This window comes from Tamandua tetradactyla, chromosome 23, assembly GCF_023851605.1.
Source record: "Tamandua tetradactyla isolate mTamTet1 chromosome 23, mTamTet1.pri, whole genome shotgun sequence".
Taxonomy (NCBI): domain Eukaryota; kingdom Metazoa; phylum Chordata; class Mammalia; order Pilosa; family Myrmecophagidae; genus Tamandua; species Tamandua tetradactyla.
In genome coordinates this window covers 8954067-8976066 of record NC_135349.1, presented here as the reverse complement: position 1 = coordinate 8976066, position 22000 = coordinate 8954067, and the positions used below count along the sequence as shown (strand labels likewise).

At 51.3% G+C, this 22000-nt stretch overlaps 1 protein-coding gene across 1 annotated transcript; it reads right to left on the bottom strand.

Annotated features, from left to right (window-relative positions):
- Positions 1–398: 398 nt before the first annotated feature.
- MUC12 (mucin 12, cell surface associated) lies at positions 399–21910 on the bottom strand. Its single transcript, XM_077140276.1, has 11 exons — positions 21788–21910; positions 8151–8319; positions 7577–7704; positions 7205–7269; positions 4958–5106; positions 4563–4640; positions 4270–4432; positions 3378–3539; positions 2550–2629; positions 545–633; positions 399–440 (listed from the first exon to the last, which is right to left on the bottom strand). The coding sequence occupies exons 1-11, from the start codon at positions 21908–21910 to the stop codon at positions 399–401; spliced, it is 1248 nt and encodes a 415-aa protein (XP_076996391.1).
- Positions 21911–22000: the final 90 nt, after the last annotated feature.

Here is a 22000-nt window from a genome sequence, read left to right as displayed (position 1 = left end):
GACAGGACGAGAACATCCCGCACCCAGAGCCAGCCCCCACCCCGGGAGGAAGGCACCCCGGAAAGAAGGCTCGGGCCCAGCAGCTGCAGGGGGAGGGGACAAAAGCCGCTGGCTTAGACTCTGTACTTTGACTTGTTCTTTTATTGGTGGGGAGATTCCAGAGCGGGGAGTCACTGCAGAGCACACAAGGATGCTGAGGTGTCGCTGCTCCGGGCCAGGGGGGCCCCCACAAGCCCCCTCGGCAGGCGACCCTCCGGGACAAAGGCAGGGATGTCCCCTGGGCCAGAGCCTGCCAGCCCCGGAGGGCCCTGGCTCGGGTCCCCTCCGGACTCAGGGGCCCACACCGGCTGCTCGCTCTGCCTCCATCCTCTCGCTCAGGTCCGGGTGGGGGAGACGGCTCACTGTGGGGTTGTCACCACGTGGGGCCTCCGAACCTGGAGCTGGGAGACAAGGGTGAGACCACGTCCTGCAAGCCCCAGCCCTGCCCCCTGCCTCGTGGACGCCCCGTGCAGGGGCTGGGACCGGGGGGCCCGCCCCAAGTCACCTGTGCAGCGGGGTCCACATTCTCTAGGGAGGGATGGAAGTGGCTGTAGACGGACTCAAGGCCAAACTTGTCCCCCTTCAGGTTCTGATCTGCAGGGAGAGGCTGGGAGTGAGCGGGCTGGGGCCGCCCTTGTGCTGGGGGACAGTTTTCTGGTCCAAGAAACAGGCTTGAAGAGCCCGTGTGGGATCTGCCCCAAAGGGTTCCCCCTCCGTCTTTCCTTGCCCTGTGGGACCTTCTTCAAGGCGGTCCAGGCCGTTTAGGGTGCCGTGGGAGCCAGGACCCGGCGAGAAGCGCTCGGGGGCCCAGAGTAGCCGCCCCCCGAGAAGCAGCGACCCCGGGATTGGTGGTGGGACCAGGGTGGAGCAGGCTGGCCACTGGGGACAGCCCTGCCCAGAAACCACGTCATGGGGGTGGGCCACGGTGGCTCAGCAGGCAAGAATGCTCACCTGCCATGCCCGAGGACCCGGGTTCGATTCCCGGTGCCTGCCCATGTGAAAAAAAAAAAAAGAAAGAAAAAAGAAACCACGTCGTGGCAACAGTAACCAAAGCAGCCCGGGGCCGGCTCTGCTGGCATTTTCCCTGGCCCGTGTCCCCCGCGGCCCCGGGGCTGCCCCCCGCCCTGCAGAACCCCCGTCCTCAGCCTCCATGGGCCCCCGGGCTCTCTCGGCACCCCCGAGACATCCTGGTCCTGTCTCCTACAGGGCCCGGGGCCTCTGCCCACCCCCCTGCAGCGGCTCCCCCACCCCCACCCCCACCCGACCCTCTACGGGGGGCCCGATTGTGTCCCGCCAAAAGGTATTTCCGAAATACTAGTGGTCAGTGGGAGGGAGGGGTAAGGGGTACGGGATGTATGAGTTTTTTCCTTTTGTTTCTTTTTGTGGAGTGATGCAAATGTTCTAAAAATGATGATGGTGATGAATACAAAATTATGTGATGATAACGTGAGCCACTGATTGTACACCATGAACGTACTGTATGTGTATGAAGATTTGTCAATTAAAAATTTTTTTAAAAAAAGGTATTTCCGAGACCTGAACCCCTGTCCTGTGAATGGGACCTGATTCGGAAACAGGGTGTTTGAAGATGTGATGGGTTTAGATGAGGCCAAACGGGAGGAGAGCGGGAGCTGACCCACAGTGGCGGGCATCCTTTAGAGAAGAGGGGAATCTGGACATCGGACAGACGGACAGGAGGGGCAAGAAGGCCAGGTGACAACAGGGCAGAGATTGGAGGGAGGCGACTGCCAGCCCCCACCAGGAGCTGGGAGGGGCCAGCACGGTTGCAGCCTTAGAGACTGAGAGGGGAGAGGCTGTCCGTGGTTTTAAGCCATCCGGTGTATGGCACTGGGGCACCAGGACCCACCACGCCCCATCTCCTGCGGCCCCCGGTTTGTGGGGAGGCCCCTCTGCTGAGCTGGCTGGGGGCCTCATGGGGCTGGACCTGGGTCTCTGGGTAGGGCCGCGCCCAGCGTGGCTGCCCCATGGGGGTATGGGATGGGGGGACAGAGGTGAACAGGCAAGGCTTGGGGCTTAAGGTTTGTCTAGGGAGAGATGGGATGTAAAGTGGCAATTCTCCAAAGCAGGAAGGACGCAGGGCCTAAGGAGGGCCCCGGGGGGTGGCCTCGGGGAAAGCTCAGAGATGCATAGGCCTGGAAACTAGGGTGCGAGAGGAACATTCCAGACAGTGGCCCCGAGATGTCTCAGAGGTGTGGAGGGGGCGAGGTGGTGAGCCTGGGGGCCCCACTGGGTGCTGAGGCTTGAAGGGGAGGGGCTGAGAAGGGCCTGGAGGGTCAGCGGGGCTGCTTGAAGCGTGGGCGAGGGGTGGGGCTGCAGGCCTGGGACAGTCACCCTGTCGGCCCTGGACACTGGGGCACCTCAGCGGACAGCTAAGCAGAGGGTGGGCTGTCAGGACGCCCGTGTCACCCACGGCGCATTGGGGGCCCAGGCTGCCTTCCCTGCTTCTCCCCACCCTCCAGCTCTGTCCCCCCACTCCCTGTCCCTGGTACCTTCCCATATGCGCGTGTTCTGAAAGCTGCTGGGGATTTCCTCTCCTTGCCACTCACCAGCCAGATCGTACTCTCGCCTGCTGACAGAAACGCCGTGAGACCCACGGGCTGGTGGAGACAGGATGGGCCCCCCAGGAGGGGACCACCTGGACGGGGCGGGGGTGAGGGCCCTGCCCTTGGGGGGCCTCTCCCCTGCACCTCCATTTCCTTTAGCCGGGGCTGGAGGCTCTGGGCTTGGCGCCCACTGAGCGGCTGGGGGTGGGGGTGGGGGGCGGGGGGTGAGAAGCCAATGACTCCTGCCCCGCCATGACAATTTCTGTGGTCACCCAGGCGATGACACATTCTGGGAGGGGCAGCCGGCAGAGACTCCACTATTGCATTACATTACTTTCTGCTTCCATGTCTCCACCAAATGGGTCTGTTAGAGTGCAGGGAAAGGCTGTCCTTGGCTGCACCCAGCTCCAGGAGGGGCCGCCCACCCCGGACTGGCCTGGGCCGGCCTCTCCACCTGGTGAGGGGCGGGGCCTGCTGGGCCACCCGAAGAGGCCACGTGCCCTCTCTGTGCCTTCACCTTGCAGGCCTGGTGTGAGGGCAGCCGAGGGTAAGGAGGGGGATGCACAGGGCTGGGCTGGCACCTGGCAGGGAGGGCGGCCTCTGAGCAGCTCCTCCTCCTCGTGTGCCTCCCCATGTGGTTTCTGGGCTGGGGCAGTTCGCATGTTCCGGCAGGGAGGGGCCTTAGGCCCACCTCGAAATGGGGACTCTTTCCAGGGGCCCGCCTGGGGTCCCCGCTTCCCGCCCCCTCTCTGGGGCCGTGGGGCGGGTGGTCACCTGTGCAGTTGTCTGTGGGATCGGCCCAGGCAGATGGCCAGGGTGGCCAGCACGACCCCCAGCAGCGCGGCCACGGCCCCCAGGCTGCCGTACACCAGCGCCTTGCTGGTGCTCCGCTCACAGGCCTTCCCCCACCTCCAGTGCACGTCCGACCTCGGGCACCTGGGGGCACAGCGAGCTCAGGGCGGGGCCGCGGCAGCCGCTCCCCCCCCCCCCCCCCCCCGCCTCCCGAAGGGCCCCCGGAGCGTCCGAGGCCCAAGGAACCGGCCCTCAGCCGAGGGCAGGCACAGGGAGTCCGGGGCAGGGTCCCTGCCTCCCTAAGGCCAGTGGGGAGGTGGGGAAGCGGAGAGGAACCCCCCAGAGCAGGAATCTGGAATAACAGCGACTCAGAGGGGCCCAAGGGTGCCGGATGCCTCATCCAAGGCACATCGTGTGTGGCTGTTTGGAAACGGGTACCTCGAAGGGTCTCGATGATGGTTCATGTTTTGTATTTGAATTTATTTATGGCCTCCTGAACTTAGTGTCCAGGCTATAATTAGAGGTGATAATGCACTGTGATTGGGGTGACGCAAGGGAAAATAAAGATATGGGCTTAAATATAGAAACAGAGATAAGGAACTAGGTATACATGCAGATGAAGATTTGGAAATTGATGACTCCTTCTCGGGAAGGAGCTGGCTCGGCGCTAGGCTGGGCATGTCTAGTGCGCTGCTGGACTCACACTCGGGGCACCCTTTGGGGGGGCGGGGACACGGGCGATCCAGGGAGAGGAGAGAGGGATGCACGAGACAGACAGAGGACACCTGGACAGGTGTGGGGAGGGGCACGGGGGAGGGGCACCTTCTGAGCTCAGCGAGGAATGAGCACTGGGCTCGGGGGGCGTGGCACTCACAGGCAGTGGGGACCTGTGGTCTGCAGCTGGCACGCCCCGCCGTGACAGTCCAGTTGCGTCTTCGTCCCCGGGGTGCAGTTGTTCACACAGGCCAGCTTCCCCTCCAGCTCGCCCACAAAGTAAAACTGGGCAAAGTCCTTGGCGGCCTTCCTGGTGCATTGCTCTGGGGGGGAGGGGCGGGGAGCTGGTTAAAGCACCCCGGAGCCCCCACACTTCCTCCCCGGCCGCACACTCTGCCGCGTTCCGCGCCCACCAGTCCCCCACCCCCACCCCCACCCCCGACGGTTGCTCACCCTCGGGGTCAAAGCTCAGCGTGGCGCTGACACTCACTCTAAGGTCCTTCTCACTGTAGCAGAGGATGGAGGAGTCAACTGAGAGTGGATGGGAAAGAACAGATCAGAAATGCGTCCCTCGGTCTCCCGGGGTGTGGCCAGGGCCCCCCTTCTAGCCCATGCCCTCCATGATGGCCCAAGACCAGCTCGGCCCATCCTGCCATCAGGAGACCTGGGTGGTGGAGGGGCTGCCGGAGTCTGGGGCAAGGCACCTGGGGCCTGGGTTCTGGGTGCCACCTCCGGAGTTCCAGAAGAGAGGAGGAGACACAGATGAGGGGGCAGAGGAGCCCGAGACCTCCCTCAGGGGCCCTCCATCCCTTCCCACCCACACCAAGGGGTTTGTGGTAGGGGCCTACTTGGGCAGTTTTCTGGATCCAATAGATTTTTTATTTCATTGGTGATCTTGACCTTCACAAGCTTGGTGAGGTTGGCAAATAATTCCCTAAACTCCGGGATGTAGTTCGCCTCCAGGAGCACGTCGTGTTCCACCACCACGCTGCCGTTCCTGGAAAATGAAGAAAAAATGAGGCCGACTCTAGAAATGTAGGATTCCAACCCAGAAGCTTTTTGTCAGCCCACTGAGTCGAGGAAAGTCACATGTCTCGGTCAGAAGGACTCCGGCCAACCCAGTCCTGAGGAGCCCAAAATGGAGAGGGAGATAATGGCACTGAGACTGGGGTGCAGGACGCTGAGCTATGGAAACTTTGCCGGAAGCTCAACATGTCAAAGGACGCTGACAGCTTTGATCGTCCTCCTGCCTGAAGTTTCTCTCCCCCTGGCTAATGGGACATGAACCGCCTGGGTTCCTCTCCCACGTCTCTGTCTACTGCTGTTCACTCTCTTTGGGGGCTCTGTTTCCCCTGCCTACTGCTGAAATGCTGGTACTTCCCATGACCCTTTCCTGGAGCCCCCCATCTTCTGTGCTAGGACGGCTCCCCAAGCCACCTGGGTCCCTCTCTGGGCTTCTATCCATCCAGGGATGCACAGCCCACACCAAACCCATCTTCTTCCCCAGCCCTGCTGCTCCTTATGCTCCTTATCTCAGCCAAGGGATCCCACACACTCAGCAGCCCAGAAATCTGGATGCCATTCTCCTCCCCCCTCTCCCCTCACTTCCAAGGGTTTCCCCATGACTTGCCTCCTAAAGAACTTTTTCTCTCTTCTTTTGCACGGTCACCTCTCTAGTTTTCCATCCAGAGACTGGGAAAGGCTCCTGCATTGTCTCCAGTTTAGACTCCTTCCCACCCACTCTCCACCCTGCAGCCACACTCCCCTGTCGGCAGCACCCATCAGATTGTTGTCCTCATGAGCTGAAAGTGCTGAGATCCTAATGTCTAAACAACCTCGGCGTGGTCGTCTTTCCAACCTCCTCTCCCACAGTGGCCACCAACCCTTCTGAACATCTTTAGGCGTCTGGAATTTGTCCCCCTCTCTCTGGCCTCACTTGTCATGCTCTTCCCTCTGCTATCACCTTCCTCCTCTCCCTTCTCTCTACCTCGTTCATTCCTCCTCATTCTTCAAGCTTTGGCTGTTGTTTCCCCCAGGAAGTATTCTCTCCGCCCCATCAAGTCCACATTAGGGACCTCTCCATTGCATCTTTTTTTTTTTTTTTTTGCTGAATTAAGAGATTATATGTGTCAAAAAGCACCACAAACCAAATTTGAAAGCAAAGCATTTGGGAAGCACACTTGGAGTATTTTTGGACAAAAATAATATTCTTAATACAAGTAATCATAGGGATAGACATACCTATATCAAATAAACAGAAATTTCACAAAGGAAGAAATACAGATGGTCAATAAGCATATGAAAATGCTATTCACTAATAAAGAAGTACAACTTAAAACACTTGAAATATTATTATTTTGCTTATCGAATTGGTTAAGATGAGGTGATAAGACCCAGTGTTAACGAAGATGCAGGAAACAGGACACCCTCGACACTGCAAACAGGAGATGGTTTTGGTACAAACTTTCCAGAAGGCAATTGACAACGTGTATCAAAATTCTTAAAAATAGTCAGGCAATTTTCCTTCTTGGATTTTATTCTAAAGATATAGTCATAGCTGTGTGCAAATATTTAGCTATAAGAATGTCCATTGCAACATTATTTACGATAAAAATTGAGAGCCCAGGAAATAATCACTATTAGAGAATTGGTTACCAAATGAAGGCACATCTTTGTAATGAGGATGTGGCTGAAAAAGTTTGAGACCTGCAGAAAACGTTCATGATAGATTCGGTGAATTAACGGGTGGGGCAATGTGTGTCCAATATGCTACTATTTGCACATATCCATTGCATCTTGTTCATTCCTTTCCCTTACTCCAACCAGATTGTACAGCTGTTTTGCTGTATTTGTTCTCCATGAAGGCAGGCGCCACTGTGTGCCCAGCACCTAGCACAGGGCTGGCACAGGGTAGGCTTTTAAAAACTGTTTGCAGAATGAATGAATGAATGAATGAATGAGTAAATAGTGTCAGAACCCACAGGTGGAACGTCAGGGCTGAGGGCTCCTCTGATTCAGCCAGGCACCGAGAGGCAGGAGAGTAGGAATCCAGAGAGAGTCCTTCAGCCCATCAATCTGTCTTCCAACATACTCACAGCAGATTCCTAATGTTCACGCCTCTGTACTGGGGAAAGTCTTCATTCGCATAAATTTTATCCATCTGAAAGAAATGAGGCAGCTGAGCTATTTCCTCATCCAGGGCTGGAGCTTGGTTTGGGGATAGCCTCAGAATCCCTTCCATGAAACCCATGTATAAGCCCATAAGAAAGAAAGAAGATGCTCTCTCTGCTCAGGGTGTGGGTGAGTGGACTGAAGGACAGAAGGCCTCAGAGGATCACCGCTTGAGACTTGGGGAGATTAAGGGGCCCCTTGAGTTGAAAAACTCAGATGCATAAGCAAGAGGAGATCTGCAACCCCTCTCCCATTTGACGACCTTACTGGGGAATCTGGACTTCCTCTGCTCTCACCTGATGTTTGAATAGTTCAGTGAAATTCCTGTATGCCAGGGAGGATGTGTTTTGCAAGTCTTCTGTGAAAATCCTGTTAGTCACTTTCACTGTCACACCTAATGTGGCATTGATTTTTTCTGGGATGTCTGTGGGAACAGGTCACATTATGCATGAGACAGTGACCTCCCTGGAACGTCTTCAGGGACTGGTCAGCTCTCTGCCTGCTGGTCTCGTGGAGGCAGAGGAAGTGGGTAGGAGGGAGGACGGAAACTCAAGAGGCAGGTGGGCATCACTGAGACCTCTTCCCCTTGTCTCTGAATAATGCAGGCCAAGATCAAGACCTGGCTAAATTGAGGTCTCCAGAAAGGGTTGGGAGAGTGATGCCCCAACGAAGAGGGCCCTGGAAGGTGGGGGGTGGGGGTGGGCAGAAGGTCCATGTTCTCACTGCAGTATGGCTTGGGACAAAGCTCACACCATCTCCTCTAAACAAAACAAGAGGCCAGTACCGGGTGCTCCCTTCCATCACTACCATATTATTTTAAGTGATTAAGGGGCCTGGGGAAGATCCACAGGTCTCAAAAGAGGTCATTACCTATGGAGATGGAGTCCAAGAGGGACTGGCAAGAGTAACCAAAGAAGCCTTGTAGACATTGACACTGTTTTCCATCCCAGGTGCCCCCATTCTGGCACAGCCCTGTGGAGAGGTAGGATTTGCAGTGGTCACCATGGGAGTTCAAGGAACGCAGGCACTGGCTCCTGTTCTGAGTCCCATTATTCAGACAATTGCATTGAAAGAGGGAGGCAGGGGATCATATGGTCATACAGAAAGTAAGGCCCCTGCGCCTCTACCCCAATCCCCAGCAGACAGTGAGGAAAGAGGAGGGAAGGATCAGGGAAAGGAAATATTGAGAGAGAAAACCAAGGCTGTGGATACAAGAGAAGCAAAGATAAAGGAGCCCTACAAATCAAAAGAGGTTACCCATCAGTGTGGATGATGTGCACTGGTGATAAGAGGAAGCAGGAGAGATGGATCTAGAAGGTCCTGCACAGACTGGGGAGGATTAGGCTGCTGAAGAAAGAGGGGAAGGGAAAAGGCCATAAAGTGACATACAAAGAGAACTTACTTGGTGTCACAACTGGAGAGTGTGTCATCGTCACAGTTCTGTGGGTGCTAATGATTGGGGAATGGAGAGATGAAGTAGTATTGAGCCCAAGACCTGGAGAATGGGTAGAGCCAGTTAAAGTGGAGGACAGAGCAGTATAGTTTGTAATGGCCGAAGAAGAGTCATAGACCTCTGAGCTGGTGGCGTAGAAAGTCAATCCTGGAGGAATAGATGTGGTTGTTTCTCCATCACCACCAGAAGTGGTAAAGGAGTCACCAGCCACTGATGTGTGACCAGACAGTCCATCCTCTTTGGTAAAGGTTGTGTGGGAAGTCATTGTAGGATTCGAGGAATCAGGGCTGCCTGTGGAGACAGAGGATCCCTCAGTGATGGGGTCAGGTGTCTTTCCTGATACATCAGGGGTGGAGGAGAACTGGCCGGGACTTGAACGGGACACAACACTTCCATCGTCGCTGGTATAGGATGTGCCAGAGACAACAGTTGGTGTGGGCAAATCAGAAACATTTGCATGGAGAGTTGTCTCTTTTGTGAAAGTTGTAACTGTTTGTTCTGAGACCAGGGGAGTGGTAGTCAGTTCACCAGGACCAGGTGGGGATGAAGGACTTGCATTGTCAGTAGATTGGATAGTGTCAGATGAAACTGTAGGATATGATGAATCTGAGAGGGTGGTAGACAGAGTAGATTCCACAGTGATGGTCATGGCCGAGGTCGCATAACCACCGGAAGTGGAAAAGGATTCACGAGGACTTGATGTGGGACCAGAAAACTCAGGCTCTTGGGTTACGGTGGCTTCCAAGGTGTCTGTAGGTTTGGGTGAATCAGGGCTACCTGAAGAGAGAGTAGACCCTTCGGTGAAGGTGTTGGGTGTCTGTCCTGACACATCAGGGCTGGTATAGAGCTGGCCTTGGCTTGAAGAGGACACAGCACTTCCATCATCGCTGGTATAGGATGTGCCAGAGGAAATGGTTGATTGAGAAAAATCAGAGCCAGTAGCATGGACAGGTAGCTCCCCTGTGTGAGTCATGACTGTTTGCTCTGAGACCACAGTGGTGGTGGGTCCTTCACCAGGTCCTGATGGGGACACAGGACTTGCACTGCCTGTGCCAGAGGACAAATCTGTGCCAAATGTTGATGTGGAAACTTCTGAGCTGGTGGTGTAGAAAGTCAGTCCTGGAGGATTAGATGTGGTTGCTTCTCCATCACCACCAGAAGTGGGAAAGGAGTCACCAGCCACTGATGTGTGACCAGACAGTCCATCCTCTTTGGTAAAGGTTGTGTGGGAAGTCATTGTAGGATTCAAGGAATCAGGGCTGCCTGTGGAGACAGAGGATCCCTCAGTGATGGGGTCAGGTGTCTTTCCTGATACATCAGGGGTGGAGGAGAGCTGGTCAGGACTTGAACGGGACACAGCACTTCCATCGTCACTGGTATAGGAAGTGCCAGAGACAGTGGTTAGTGTGGACAAATCAGAAACATTTGCATGGAGAGTTGTCTCTTTTGTGAAAGTTGTAACTGTTTGTCCTGAGATTAGGGGAGTGGTAGTCAGTTCACCAGGACCAGGTGAGGATGAAGGATTTGCATTGTCAGTAGATTGGATAGTGTCAGATGAAACTGTAGGATATGATGAATCTGAGAGGGTGGTGGACAGAGTAGATTCCACAGTGACGGTCATGGCTGAGGTCACATAACCACTGGAAGTGAAAAAGGATTCACGAGGACTTGATGTGGGACCAGAAAACTCAGGCTCTTGGGTTACGGTGGCTTCCAAGGTGTCTGTAGATTTCAGTGAATTGGGGCTACCTGTGTTGAGAGGAGACACTTCAGTGAAGGTGTTGGGTGTCTGTCCTGACACATCAGGGCTGGTATAGAGCTGGCCTTGGCTTGAAGAGGACACAGCACTTCCATCATCGTTGGTATAGGATGTGCCAGAGGAAATGGTTGATTGAGAAAAATCAGAGCCAGTAGCATGGACAGGTAGCTCCCCTGTGTGAGTCATGACTGTTTGCTCTGAGACCACAGTGTTGGTGTGTCCTTCACCAGGTCCTGATGGGGACACAGGACTTGCACTGCCTGTGCCAGAGGACAAATCTGTGCCAAATATTGATGTGGAAACCTCTGAGCTGGTGGCGTAGAAAGTCAATCCGGGAGGAATAGATGAAGTTGTTTCTCCGTCACCACCAGAAGTGGTAGAGGAGTCACCAGCCACTGATGTGTGACCAGACAGTCCATCCTCTTTGGTAAAGGTTGTGTGGGAAGTCATTGTAGGATTCGAGGAATCAGGGCTGCCTGTGGAGACAGAGGATCCCTCAGTGATGGGGTCAGGTGTCTTTCCTGATACATCAGGGGTGGAGGAGAGCTGGCCGGGACTTGAAAGGGACACAGCACTTCCATTGTCGCTGGTGTAGGAGGTACCAGAGACAACAGGTAGTGTGGACAAATCAGAAACATTTGCATGGAGAGTTGTCTCTTTTGTGAAAGTTGTAACTGTTTGTCCTGAGATTAGGGGAGTGGTAGTCAGTTCACCAGGACCAGGTGGGGATGAAGGACTTGCATTGTCGGGAGCTCGGGTGGTGTTAGATAAAACTGTAGGATATGATGAACCTGAGAGGGTGGTAGACAGAGTAGATTCTACAATGACGGTCATGTCTGAGGTCACATAACCACCGGAAGTGGGAAAGGATTCGCGAGGACTTGATGTGGGACCAGAAAACTCAGGCTCTTGGGTTATGGTGGCTTCCAAGGTGTCTGTAGGTTTTGGTGAATCAGGGCTACCTGAAGAGAGAGTAGACCCTTCGGTGAAGGTGTTGGGTGTCTGTCCTGACACATCAGGGCTGGTATAGAGCTGGCCTTGGCTTGAAGAGGACACAGCACTTCCATCATCACTGGTATAGGATGTGCCAGAGGAAATGGTTGATTGAGAAAACTCAGAGCCAGTAGCATGGACAGGTAGCTCCCCTGTGTGAGTCATGGCTGTTTGCTCTGAGACCACAGTGGTGGTGTGTCCTTCACCAAGTCCTGATGGGGACACAGGACTTGCACTGCCTGTGCCAGAGGATGAATCTGTGCCAAATGTTGATGTGGAAACTTCTGAGCTGGTGGTGTAGAAAGTCAGTCTGGGAGGAATAGATGTGGTTGCTTCTCCATCACCACCAGAAGTGGGAAAGGAGTCACCAGCCACTGATGTGTGACCAGACAGTCCATCCTCTTTGGTAAAGGTTGTGTGGGAAGTCATTGTAGGTTTCAAGGAATCAGGGCTGCCTGTGGAGACAGAGGATCCCTCAGTGATGGGGTCAGGTGTCTTTCCTGATACATCAGGGGTGGAGGAGAGCTGGCCGGGACTTGAAAGGGACACAGCTCTTCCATTGTCGCTGGTGTAGGAGGTACCAGAGACAACAGGTAGTGTGGACAAATCAGAAACATTTGCATGGAGAGTTGTCTCTTTTGTGGAAGTTGTAACTGTTTGTCCTGAGACCAGGGGAGTAGTAGTCAGTTCACCAGGACCAGGTGAGGATGAAGGACTTGCATTGTCAGGAGCTCGGGTGGTGTTAGATAAAACTGTAGGATATGATGAATCTGAGAGGGTGGTGGGCAGAGTGGATCCCACAGTATCAGATGTAGGTGGTTCTTTATAACCACCGGAAGTGGTAGAGGATTCATCAGAGCTTGATGTGTTACCAGGATATTCAGTTCTTTCAGTGAGGCTGGTTTCTGAGGTGCCTAAAGTTTTGAATGAATCACGACTACCTGTGGAAACAGAAGATCCTTCAATCAGGGTTTTGTTTTCTTGTCTCAACACCTCAAGGCTGGTTTAGAGCTCATTATCACTTGGCTTACCCTTTAACTGTTTCCCACTGACCCCGTGGGGAAGGGAGAACTCAGGCAATCACCTTGATATCATGGAGAATTCCTTTCATGTCCTTTCTCTCCAGATACCTTTTCATAAGGGCCAGCCACCCTACCTGAAACACTTGCCCCTCCATTGGCCATCCTGTGGCCCTCACAATCTGCCCGGGGGGGGCTCCTCCTCCACCCTGGGCCCCTCAGCCCATTCAGGGGGCTACAGTTGTCTGGTGATGAGCAGGCTTGAGTCCCTGGGACCGGAGTGCTTAGTCTGTCTTTGATCCTCTCTGCTATTTTGCACAGGTGACTGCAGGTATGTGACACTCCGTGTTCCTAGTGTAAAATGGGAATCTAATCCCTGGCCCCTCTTCATTTTGCCTATGAAAGGAATTGGATCACGTATGAAAAGAATCTTAGTGGTGGCAGTGCTGCCAACGTAGGAGTTACTAGAGATTCTGTCGGATGGTCTATCGGGGTCTTCCTTGAGAGGACAGGACATGGGTCCTCTCATCCAAAGTGTTCTTGAACCCCACCAGTTCTCCTTTCTCGCCCCCAAGAATGCTGCGGGACCACAACTCCTCTCACCTTTCAGGGAGGCCAACTTCTGCCGCTGCCAGAGGGGACCCTCGAAGCCCTGTGGACAGACGCACCCTCCACTGTCCCATATGCCCCCATTTTCACAGGGTTGTGAAAAGAAAAGAATGGTCATGTGGAGAGGCCAGACCAGTGGAGACCAGGGCAGGGGGATGGACAGAAAGTCTAGATAAGCCATTACAATCAAAAGTTCTGGCTCCCCGGCTTTGTGGGTGCTGTCAGAACATTACGGGGGCCAAATCGTTAATGAACGCAGCTCAGGTCAGAGTTGCAATGATGCCTACAATTTTCGAAATTCTAGATTTATGAGGAATAACTTAAAAGATTTAAAAGATGGTTGGTTTGGGTTTTGTTTGTTTGCTTGTTTGTTTTGGCACCAGTCGTTATGTTTGCTTGTGCCCTGTTCCCTTGCCTACAAAGCAGGTTTTGTTGAATTCTGAGCTCGGGAGGCTGCAGCGGGGTGGAGGTGTGGGCATCCCCAGAGCAGCGGGCACCAGGAAGTCCGAGAGAGAGTGTGGGGATTCTGGTCTACCCAAGCATAGGGTGGCAGGCTCGGAGTAAAACCAGGCCTCTGCCATCAGGCTGCCTTCCTCCTGCCCCTGTTTCCCATCAGTGGGGTTCCCTCTGCCTCCTGGCCTCTGAGGGCACCCATCTGCTCCCCGTGGGGAGGTTCCCTCTGCATCTCACCCTTAGCCTCTCATGCACCCCCAGGAAAACCACTTCTCAGCTCCATAGACTACTTAATCATGACTCAACGAGCAATCCCTGCACACCCATTTTGCCCTCCCAGTGCCATGCTAGGCTCTGGGGAGCAAAGACAAATCAAGCCCACCCCTCTCCAGGGCTCACGGGCGGCCCAAGGTGATGAGGGAGATGTAGAGGCCCATGGAAAGGTAGCGGCAGCCAGAGGCGCCATCAAGGAAGGTTTCAGGAAGGAAGTCAGACTCGAGCCATCTTTTTCCTTCTTCTGCCTTAAAAAAAGGAGTTTCTTTGGTTTACTCATTACAAATTTGACTGGAATTTTAAGTTCTAAAAGTAAAGTATGTTTGTTGTGGCAAGTCAAACAATAAGAAAGCAAAGAAAGACAGTTTATGACCTCCCTCTGTGAATCACAGTTCGGGGCAGGGAGGGGTGGCGTTTATTGACTATTTCTCGAATTCCTGCACTGGCGCCGCTGGAGGACACAGCCCAGTGGTAACTCAGCGGCTGTTTATGTGACTGCCAGAGAAATACCCTTGCCCTCCAGGCTGCAACTCTGGAAGAGGAGAAAACACTTCCGCCCTATTCACCCAACCCAGACCAGGAGCCAAACAAGTCTTTCCCAAGCAAATGAGCAGACGAGGGCTGAGAAGTTCTCCAGAAAAGTAAGCCTTCTCTTACTTATTTCATTTAATCGTCATGACAACTGTGTGATGCAGATACTAATATTTCTGTTTTACACAGGAATTGAGGTGCTGAGGGTGAAATGCTTTCCAAGGTCGCCCAGCTAGGATGAGAGAAGTGAAGCACGGTCAAGAGCTGGCTTTTACTTTTATCAGAAGGAAAGCATCTGCGGAGTAGAGAAGAAGAAGGAAAAGGTTTTCAAGTTAAAGGAACAGAAGCCCAGAGGGGATTGAGGGCATGGCATGTCCGGGAGGACGAGAGGCAGAGCGGAGGCTGCTGAGGGGAGCAGACCCAGCCTGGAAAAGAGGTTTGGACAAAGCTAAGGAATATGCAGCCACAGGCGAGGGTCCAAATTGTGCCTCGGGAGCCGGGCACCAGGGGCAGTATGCAGGGGCTGGAGACTCACAAGGACACCCCTGTGGCAGCACTGGGACACCCGACAGAGGCCAGACATGCGTTGGAATGGAGGGAGTGAGTCCAGAGACACCTTCTCTCTTTCATCTTCATTCCTGAATTCACACCGATTTACTCCGTTTTGTTCCATTCAGCCTGTCCTTACCCACTCACATTTCTACTCAAGCTGCCCCCTCAGGTCAGGATCTAAAAGAACCAGGTGACGGAACCCTCGTGGCTTGCACAGTTCCGCCTTTCCTCCTTCTTGGATCGCTCATCTCCTTCAGTTTCCAAGACACCACTGCCTCCTACTCGCCCTTCTACCTTCTTCTCAGCTCTCTCCTGCCCACTCTCTAGATGGAAGCTCCAAGGTACAGGTTTTGGGCAGCCACCTTCCTCCTTGCCCAATTCCATCGCTCCTCCGGGCAACAAGGAAACAGTGCGCTGGGGAAAGAGACACAGAGCCCCCCCCCCCCCCCACCGTGGCAACACGTCCCCAAGGCATGTGACAGAGCAGAAGAGGCTGTCCTTCCCAGCACCCCAGGGTCAGGGGTGCGCCCAAAGAAACTCTGATGGTTGGGAAAAGAGAAAAGTCAACGGATTTCACTGGGGAGCAAAGAAATTCACAACAAAGCAAGATATTATCTATTTTTACCTATCAGTTTGACCCCTGCATGATGTCAGATGATAATAATAGCTGGTGTTGGAGGGCATGAGAAGGGGATATTCTCACATAATGCCAAGGGATAGGAACATGCTTTCATATTTCTAAATGCTAATTTAAAAATGTGTGTCAAGGGTCATAAAAATAGTCACCCTGTTTTAATTATTCCATTTCTAGTTATTTGAGCCTAAAAAAAAGTAATCCGGTGCAGAAGAAAAGTTTTTACACAAGAATGTTTATGACGTCGTTATTTATTACAGCAAAAAAAAAAAATTGGGAATATCATGTCTGAGAATAGGGCACTGGTTAGATGACTGCGGTTTTCCATAGAATTGACTTTTGATCATCCAATTAAAATATAAATTGCCTGTAGAAGGAATCTAAATATATATATGGAAATAGGCCAAAAATGTTAATAATGCTTATCTGAGTGGTAAACTTAAGGCAGATTTTTCTTCCTTTTGTCTATATTTTCCAAATGTTTTACTGTAAATATACATTTGTGTTCCAGTTTTAAAACATGATAAATGCATATACTTTTTAATGCTGTTCTTTTAAGATATATTCACACACCATACAAACCAGCCGCAGTGTACAATCACTGGCTCGCAGTGTCATCACACAGTTGGGCACACATCCTCATCATCGATTTTAGAACATTTTCATTACTCCATAAAAGAAATAAAAATGAAAAAGGAAACCCAAATCCTCCCATACCCCTTATCCCTGCCCCCACATTACTGACCCATAGTATTGGTGCAATATATCTGTTACTGTTGATTAAAGAGTATTAGAATATTACTATTAACTATAGTCCATAATTTGTGATAGGGCCTTTTCCCACAGACCCCTCTATTATAACTCTTTGTAAGAGTGTCATATGTTTGTTGTAGTTCATGAGAGAACTTTTTATGTTTGTACAGTTAATCTCAGACATTGCTCACTGCCAGATTCACTGTGTTCTACATTCCCAAGTTTTAAGCTCCAACTTCCTTCCTGGTGACAATACATGACCCTAACTTCCCCTTCCCACCACACTCACACACTGTACAGCACTGACAATTATTCTCGCAATAACGCGCTGCCGTCACCTCTGTCCATTTCCATACTTTTCAGTTCACCCTATTTAAACATTCTGCACATAATAAGCAACTGCTCCCCATTCTTTAGCCTCATTCTAAATCCTGGCAACCTATAGTCTATATTTTATATTTATGAGTTTGCATATAATAATTAGTTCATGTGCTGGTTTGAAAGGATGTATGTACCCTAGAAAAGCCATGTTTTAATCCTAATCCCATTTTGTAAAGGCAGCCACTTCTTCTAATCCCTATTCAGTACTGTATATTGAAACTGTAATTAGATCATCTCCCTGGAGATGTGACTCAGTCAAGAGTGGTTGTTAAGCTGGATTAGGTAGAGACGTGTCTCTACCCATTCAGGTGGATCTTGATTAGTTTATTGGAATCCTATAAAAGAGGAAATACTTTGGAGAAAGTGAGAGACTGGGAGAGAGCAGAGAATGCTGCAGCACCACAAAGCAGAGTCCACCAGCCAGTGACCTTTGGAGATGAAGAAGGAAAACACCTCCCAGGGAGTTTCATGAAACAGGAAGCCAGGAGAGAAAGCTAGCAGATGACTCCATGTTCACCATGTGCCCTTCCAGATGAGAGAGGAACCCTGACTGTGTTCACCATGTGCCTTCTCACTTGAGATGGAAACCCTGAACTTCATCGGCCTTCTTGAACCAAGGTATCTTTCCCTGGATGCCTTGATTGGACATTTCTATAGACTTGTTTTAATTGGGACATTTTCTTGGTCTTAGAACTGTAAACTAGTAACTTATTAAATTCCCCTTTAAAAAAGCCATTCCATTTCTGGTATATTGCATTCCGGCAGCTAGCAAACTAGAACAGTTCATATCAGTGAGACCATAAATGTATATACTTTTTTAAAAAGTACCACTTCACACCCACAATGATGGCTACTATTTTAAAAATGGGAATAAGTGTTAGAGCAGTTGCAGAGACATTGGAATTCCCATGTGATGCTGGTGGGAATGTAAAATGGTGCAGATGCAGTGGAAAGCATTATGGAGGTGTGTTGGTTTGAAGGTGTAATGTACCCCAGAAAAGCCGTGTTTTAAGCCTGACTCAGTCTTGTTGAGGCAGCCATTTCTTTTAATCCTGATTCAGCACTGTTGGTTGGAAACTTTTGATTAGATTGTCTCCACAGAGATGTGACACACCCAATTGTGGGTGTGATATGCGATTAAATGGAGATGTACCTCCACCCATTCAAGGTGGGTTTTGATTAGTTCACTGGAATCCTTTAAAAGAGGAAACACTTTGGAGAGAGTCAGAAATGACAGAAACAACAGAGCCGACAGAGTGAGCAGAGACATCGATGTCTGGAGATGGTTAGAGCTCAACAGATGTCACCATGAAATGTTAAGCAAGCCAGAACCTAGAGAGAGCCAAGGGAAGCCAAGAGATAAAAGCCAGCCCTGGAGAAGCAAAGTGAGGAACCCCCACAGGAACAAAGGCTGAAAGCAATGTTACCCAGGAGCTAGGGACCAGCAGATGCCAGCCACGTGACCACCCAGCTGACAGCTGTTCCAGATGCATCAACCTATCTTGAATTAAGGTATCTTTCCCTGGATGCCTTAGTTTGGACATTTTCACAACCTTGGAACTGTAAAAACTTGCAACTTTTTAAATTGCCCTTTTTGAAAACCATTCCAGTTCTGGAATATCGCATTCCAGAAGCTTGTAAACTAACACAGGTAGTTCTTTGGAAAGTTAAACAGACCCAGAAATTCTACTCCTAGGAATATACTAGGTATAAAGGAAGTGAAAACAGTGTCTCAGGCAGACGTGTGTGCACCAACATTCACAGCAACATTATTCACGATATCCAAAAGGTAGAAAGGACCCTTTGTCATTTCATTGACAAATGAATGGCTAAACAAAATGTGGTGTAAACATACAATGGAACATTATTTGGCCGTAAGAAAGAATGAAGTTCTAAAATATGCTGCAACATGCAAGAACCTCGAAAACATTATGCCAGGTGAAATAAGTAAGGCAGATAAGGACAAATACTGTTTATGTCACTTATATGCAATAACTAGAATTAGCAAATTCGCAGAGACATTGGGTAGATTAGAGGTTACCATGGGAAGGGTGGAGGGGGGTGAAGCAGAAGTCTTTGCCTGGTGGGTGTTCTAGTTTGCCAGAATGCAATATACCAGAAATGGAATAGCTTTTAAAAATGGAAATTTATTAAGTTGCAAGTTGACAGTTCTATGGTTGTGAAAATGTCCCAATTAAAACAAATCTATAAAAATGTCCAAATTAAGGCACCAACAAGAGGTTACCGTCACTCAAGAAAGGCCGATGAAGTTTAGGGTTTCTCTCTCAACTGGAAGTGCACATGGCGAACATGGCAACATCTGCTTAGCTTCCTCTCTAAACTTCTTGTTTCACGAAGCTCCCCTAGGGGTGTTTTCCTTCTTCATCTCCAAAGGTCTCTGGCTGTGTGGGCTCTGATGCTCTATCATTCTGAAGCTTTCTCCAAAATGCTTCCTCTTTTAAAGGATTCCGGTAAAAGAATCAAGACCCACTTGGAATCACAGGTCCTTCTAATCCAAGATTAATACCCACAATTGGGTGAGTCCCATCTCCATGGAGGTAACCTACTCAACTTTCCGACATCCAGAATTGAATAGGGGTTAAAAGAAGTGGTTGTTCCCACAAGATTGGATCAGAATTAAAACGTGGCTTTTCTAGGGTACATAAATCCTTTCAAACCAGCACAGTGGATATACGGTGTTTGTAAATAAAACGTAATAAAATAAGGGTGCATGGGTGGTTCAGTGGGAGAATGCTCGCCTTTCATGCAGGAGACCCCATTTGATTCCCAGACCATGCACCCCGCCTCCCCCCCCCCCCAAAAAAAATTAACAAAACTTAAAAATCTGTAAGCAAATGAAAATAAAGTTTTCAGAGTTAGGTGTGTATAGCACCAATCCTTGGAGAACCCAGGAAAAAAATCACTCAATTGTTTCCAAGCTGGGATTCCCCAAAAACTCTGTGGTCAAAACACGGCACAAACAGTATACATTCACCTGTGTCATTGTCACCCTGGACGTTAGAGGCGTGAGCTCTCCCATTAGACCTGCTTGAGTTCAGCTCAGCACTTCCTTGCCCTGTTTACACTTTTTATGGCTTCTCTATAACATCTGAATTTTTCTTCCAAAGGTTATCATTTAACTAAGGCAGGTGATTTGCCAGACAGGGCTTCCCCATCGTGGAGTCCTAGGGGAGTGTGCTAGGAGGCACCTACGTGACAAGTAGTCTGAAGACAGCCACCGAGCCAAGCCACTGCCCCCCACGCCCATCCCAAGTACATTTTTGCTTGTAGGGAAATCAGGCAGCGGGGCCAGCAGAGCCGCCAGTCTTCTTGCTCCCTGCCATCCTGAAGCGAAAACTACCTGGTTGCAACCAAAGCACGGTGGAGCGGGGGGACTTGTGTCCCCCTAAAATGATACGCCTGGGCCCTAACCCCCAGAGCTTGTGACCATGACCTTATTTGCCAACAGGCATTCTGTGGATGTGATCACCTTAATGATCTCAAGGAGAGATCATCCTGGGTCTTGGGCGGACCCCGAGTCCCATATCTGGTGCCTCTATAAGAGAAAAGAAAGGGGCATTGACAAGCCAGGGAGATGACATATGCAGACAGAGGCAGAGCTGGGAGGGATGTGGCCAAAAGCCAAGGTGCCAGGAGCCACCAGAAACTGGCAGGGACAAGGAAAGATTCGCCCCTTCTTTGAGAGTGTGACCCTGCCAATACCTTGATTTCAGACTTCCAGAATCAGGACTACGGGACAATAAATTCCCTTTCATTGTTTAAGCTGCCCGGTTTATGCAGTTTGTTGTAGCAGCCCGACGAAACTAACGCGCACAGGCGTTTCCCAGAGACAATAAGTGGTAAACAACACTTGGGTTCAAATCCCGGCTCTTCCACTTCCTGCCATTTGCCTTGAACAAATGGATTTAACACCTCTGTGCCTTGGTTTCCCCCTGTGTAAAACTGACATCAATATGGAAACTTTTTATGAAAATAAACACTCACTGTTTTTCAATAAACACTGTTCACAACAGCTTCTAGCACATAGCAAATCCTCAAAGAACATGCACCTTTTTTTATGACTCATCTAACACCCAGACCACAGAGTCAGTGTGGTTTCCCCAATCTGCAGAACCCCAGGGAATATTTTAATAAATTTTCCAGTTATCTCCACAGCTATGTGTGGCTCTGTCGGTTCTGAATTTGCCGGCCTGTGAGTATCTATTAATATCTCCTCCCTGTACTCTTCCTCAAAAGCCAACAAACTCAGATTTTTGCAGCCAACCAGGTGACCCCAGAAAGAGGTGGCCCCTGAGACCTCCTCTACACTCCTCCAGCCCTTTTGCCCCCCTCATAGCGTGGCCACCAGCCCAGCTGTGGTTCTTCCCCATCTCGGTGCTCCAGCTATAAACCAGTTGATTCATCCTGCCTGGTCCAGAGCCAGCCCTGGGTGTTTGCTGAATGAGTAAGTTTATTACTCTGTATAAAGCAACACTTCCTTTTCATTGCTCTAAATCTACATCACACAAGTTTCAAAGGTTGCCCCTTTGTCTACTGTGAATGAGTCTGTTCTCACCTTAGCCACCGTCTTGGTGATTTTATAGATTTTATAGCCTTCCCAGGCTAAAGAGCTCAGGTCCCTTCTGCCGGGGGCCGGCTCTGCACCCCTTACCACCCAGGCCTCACTGCGGACACTTCGCAGCCAAGCAGGCCCTCTGCACAAAGTAGGATTCAGGCTCCAGCCCTCATCTCGATGTCCCCAGCATTTTCTGGTACCTGCAACGCATAAGGAATGTAGGATTCTAGACTGTGTCCCCTCTTCCCTGAGCCCCAGGCCTGCAGGAGCACTCCCCCCAGAAACTGCAGGGTCGCCCCAAACTCCAAGCTCCCAGAAAGAGGCTCTTGTCCTCCAGGTGGTGCAGGTGCCAGGACCCTGTCACCAAGCGGACCTCCTCTCCGTTCCCAGGCCACTGTCCTACCCCGGGCCCTCAGGCCGGAAGGGATCTCAGTGCCCCTCGCAGGTCCCCTCTGACACCGGTCTGCCCCTGCCAGGGACATCCTCGCCCTGCTTCGCCCAGGAGGTTCTCTGAGACTTACAGCTGGAGCTGGGCTCGGCGCCACTGTCACCCTGAGACGTGCTTTTCCACGGGACTCCATGCCCGCCTGCACACGGCACCTCGCGTCCAGGCCCACCGCCGCTGCCTGGGCAGCCGCACGCATCTATACCCAGGTCTTCCCTCCTTTCCCGGGTTGGAATCCCTTCTTCTAAGTGTTTGCTTGCCCAAAGCCTCATCGGTCCTGGCGATGAAC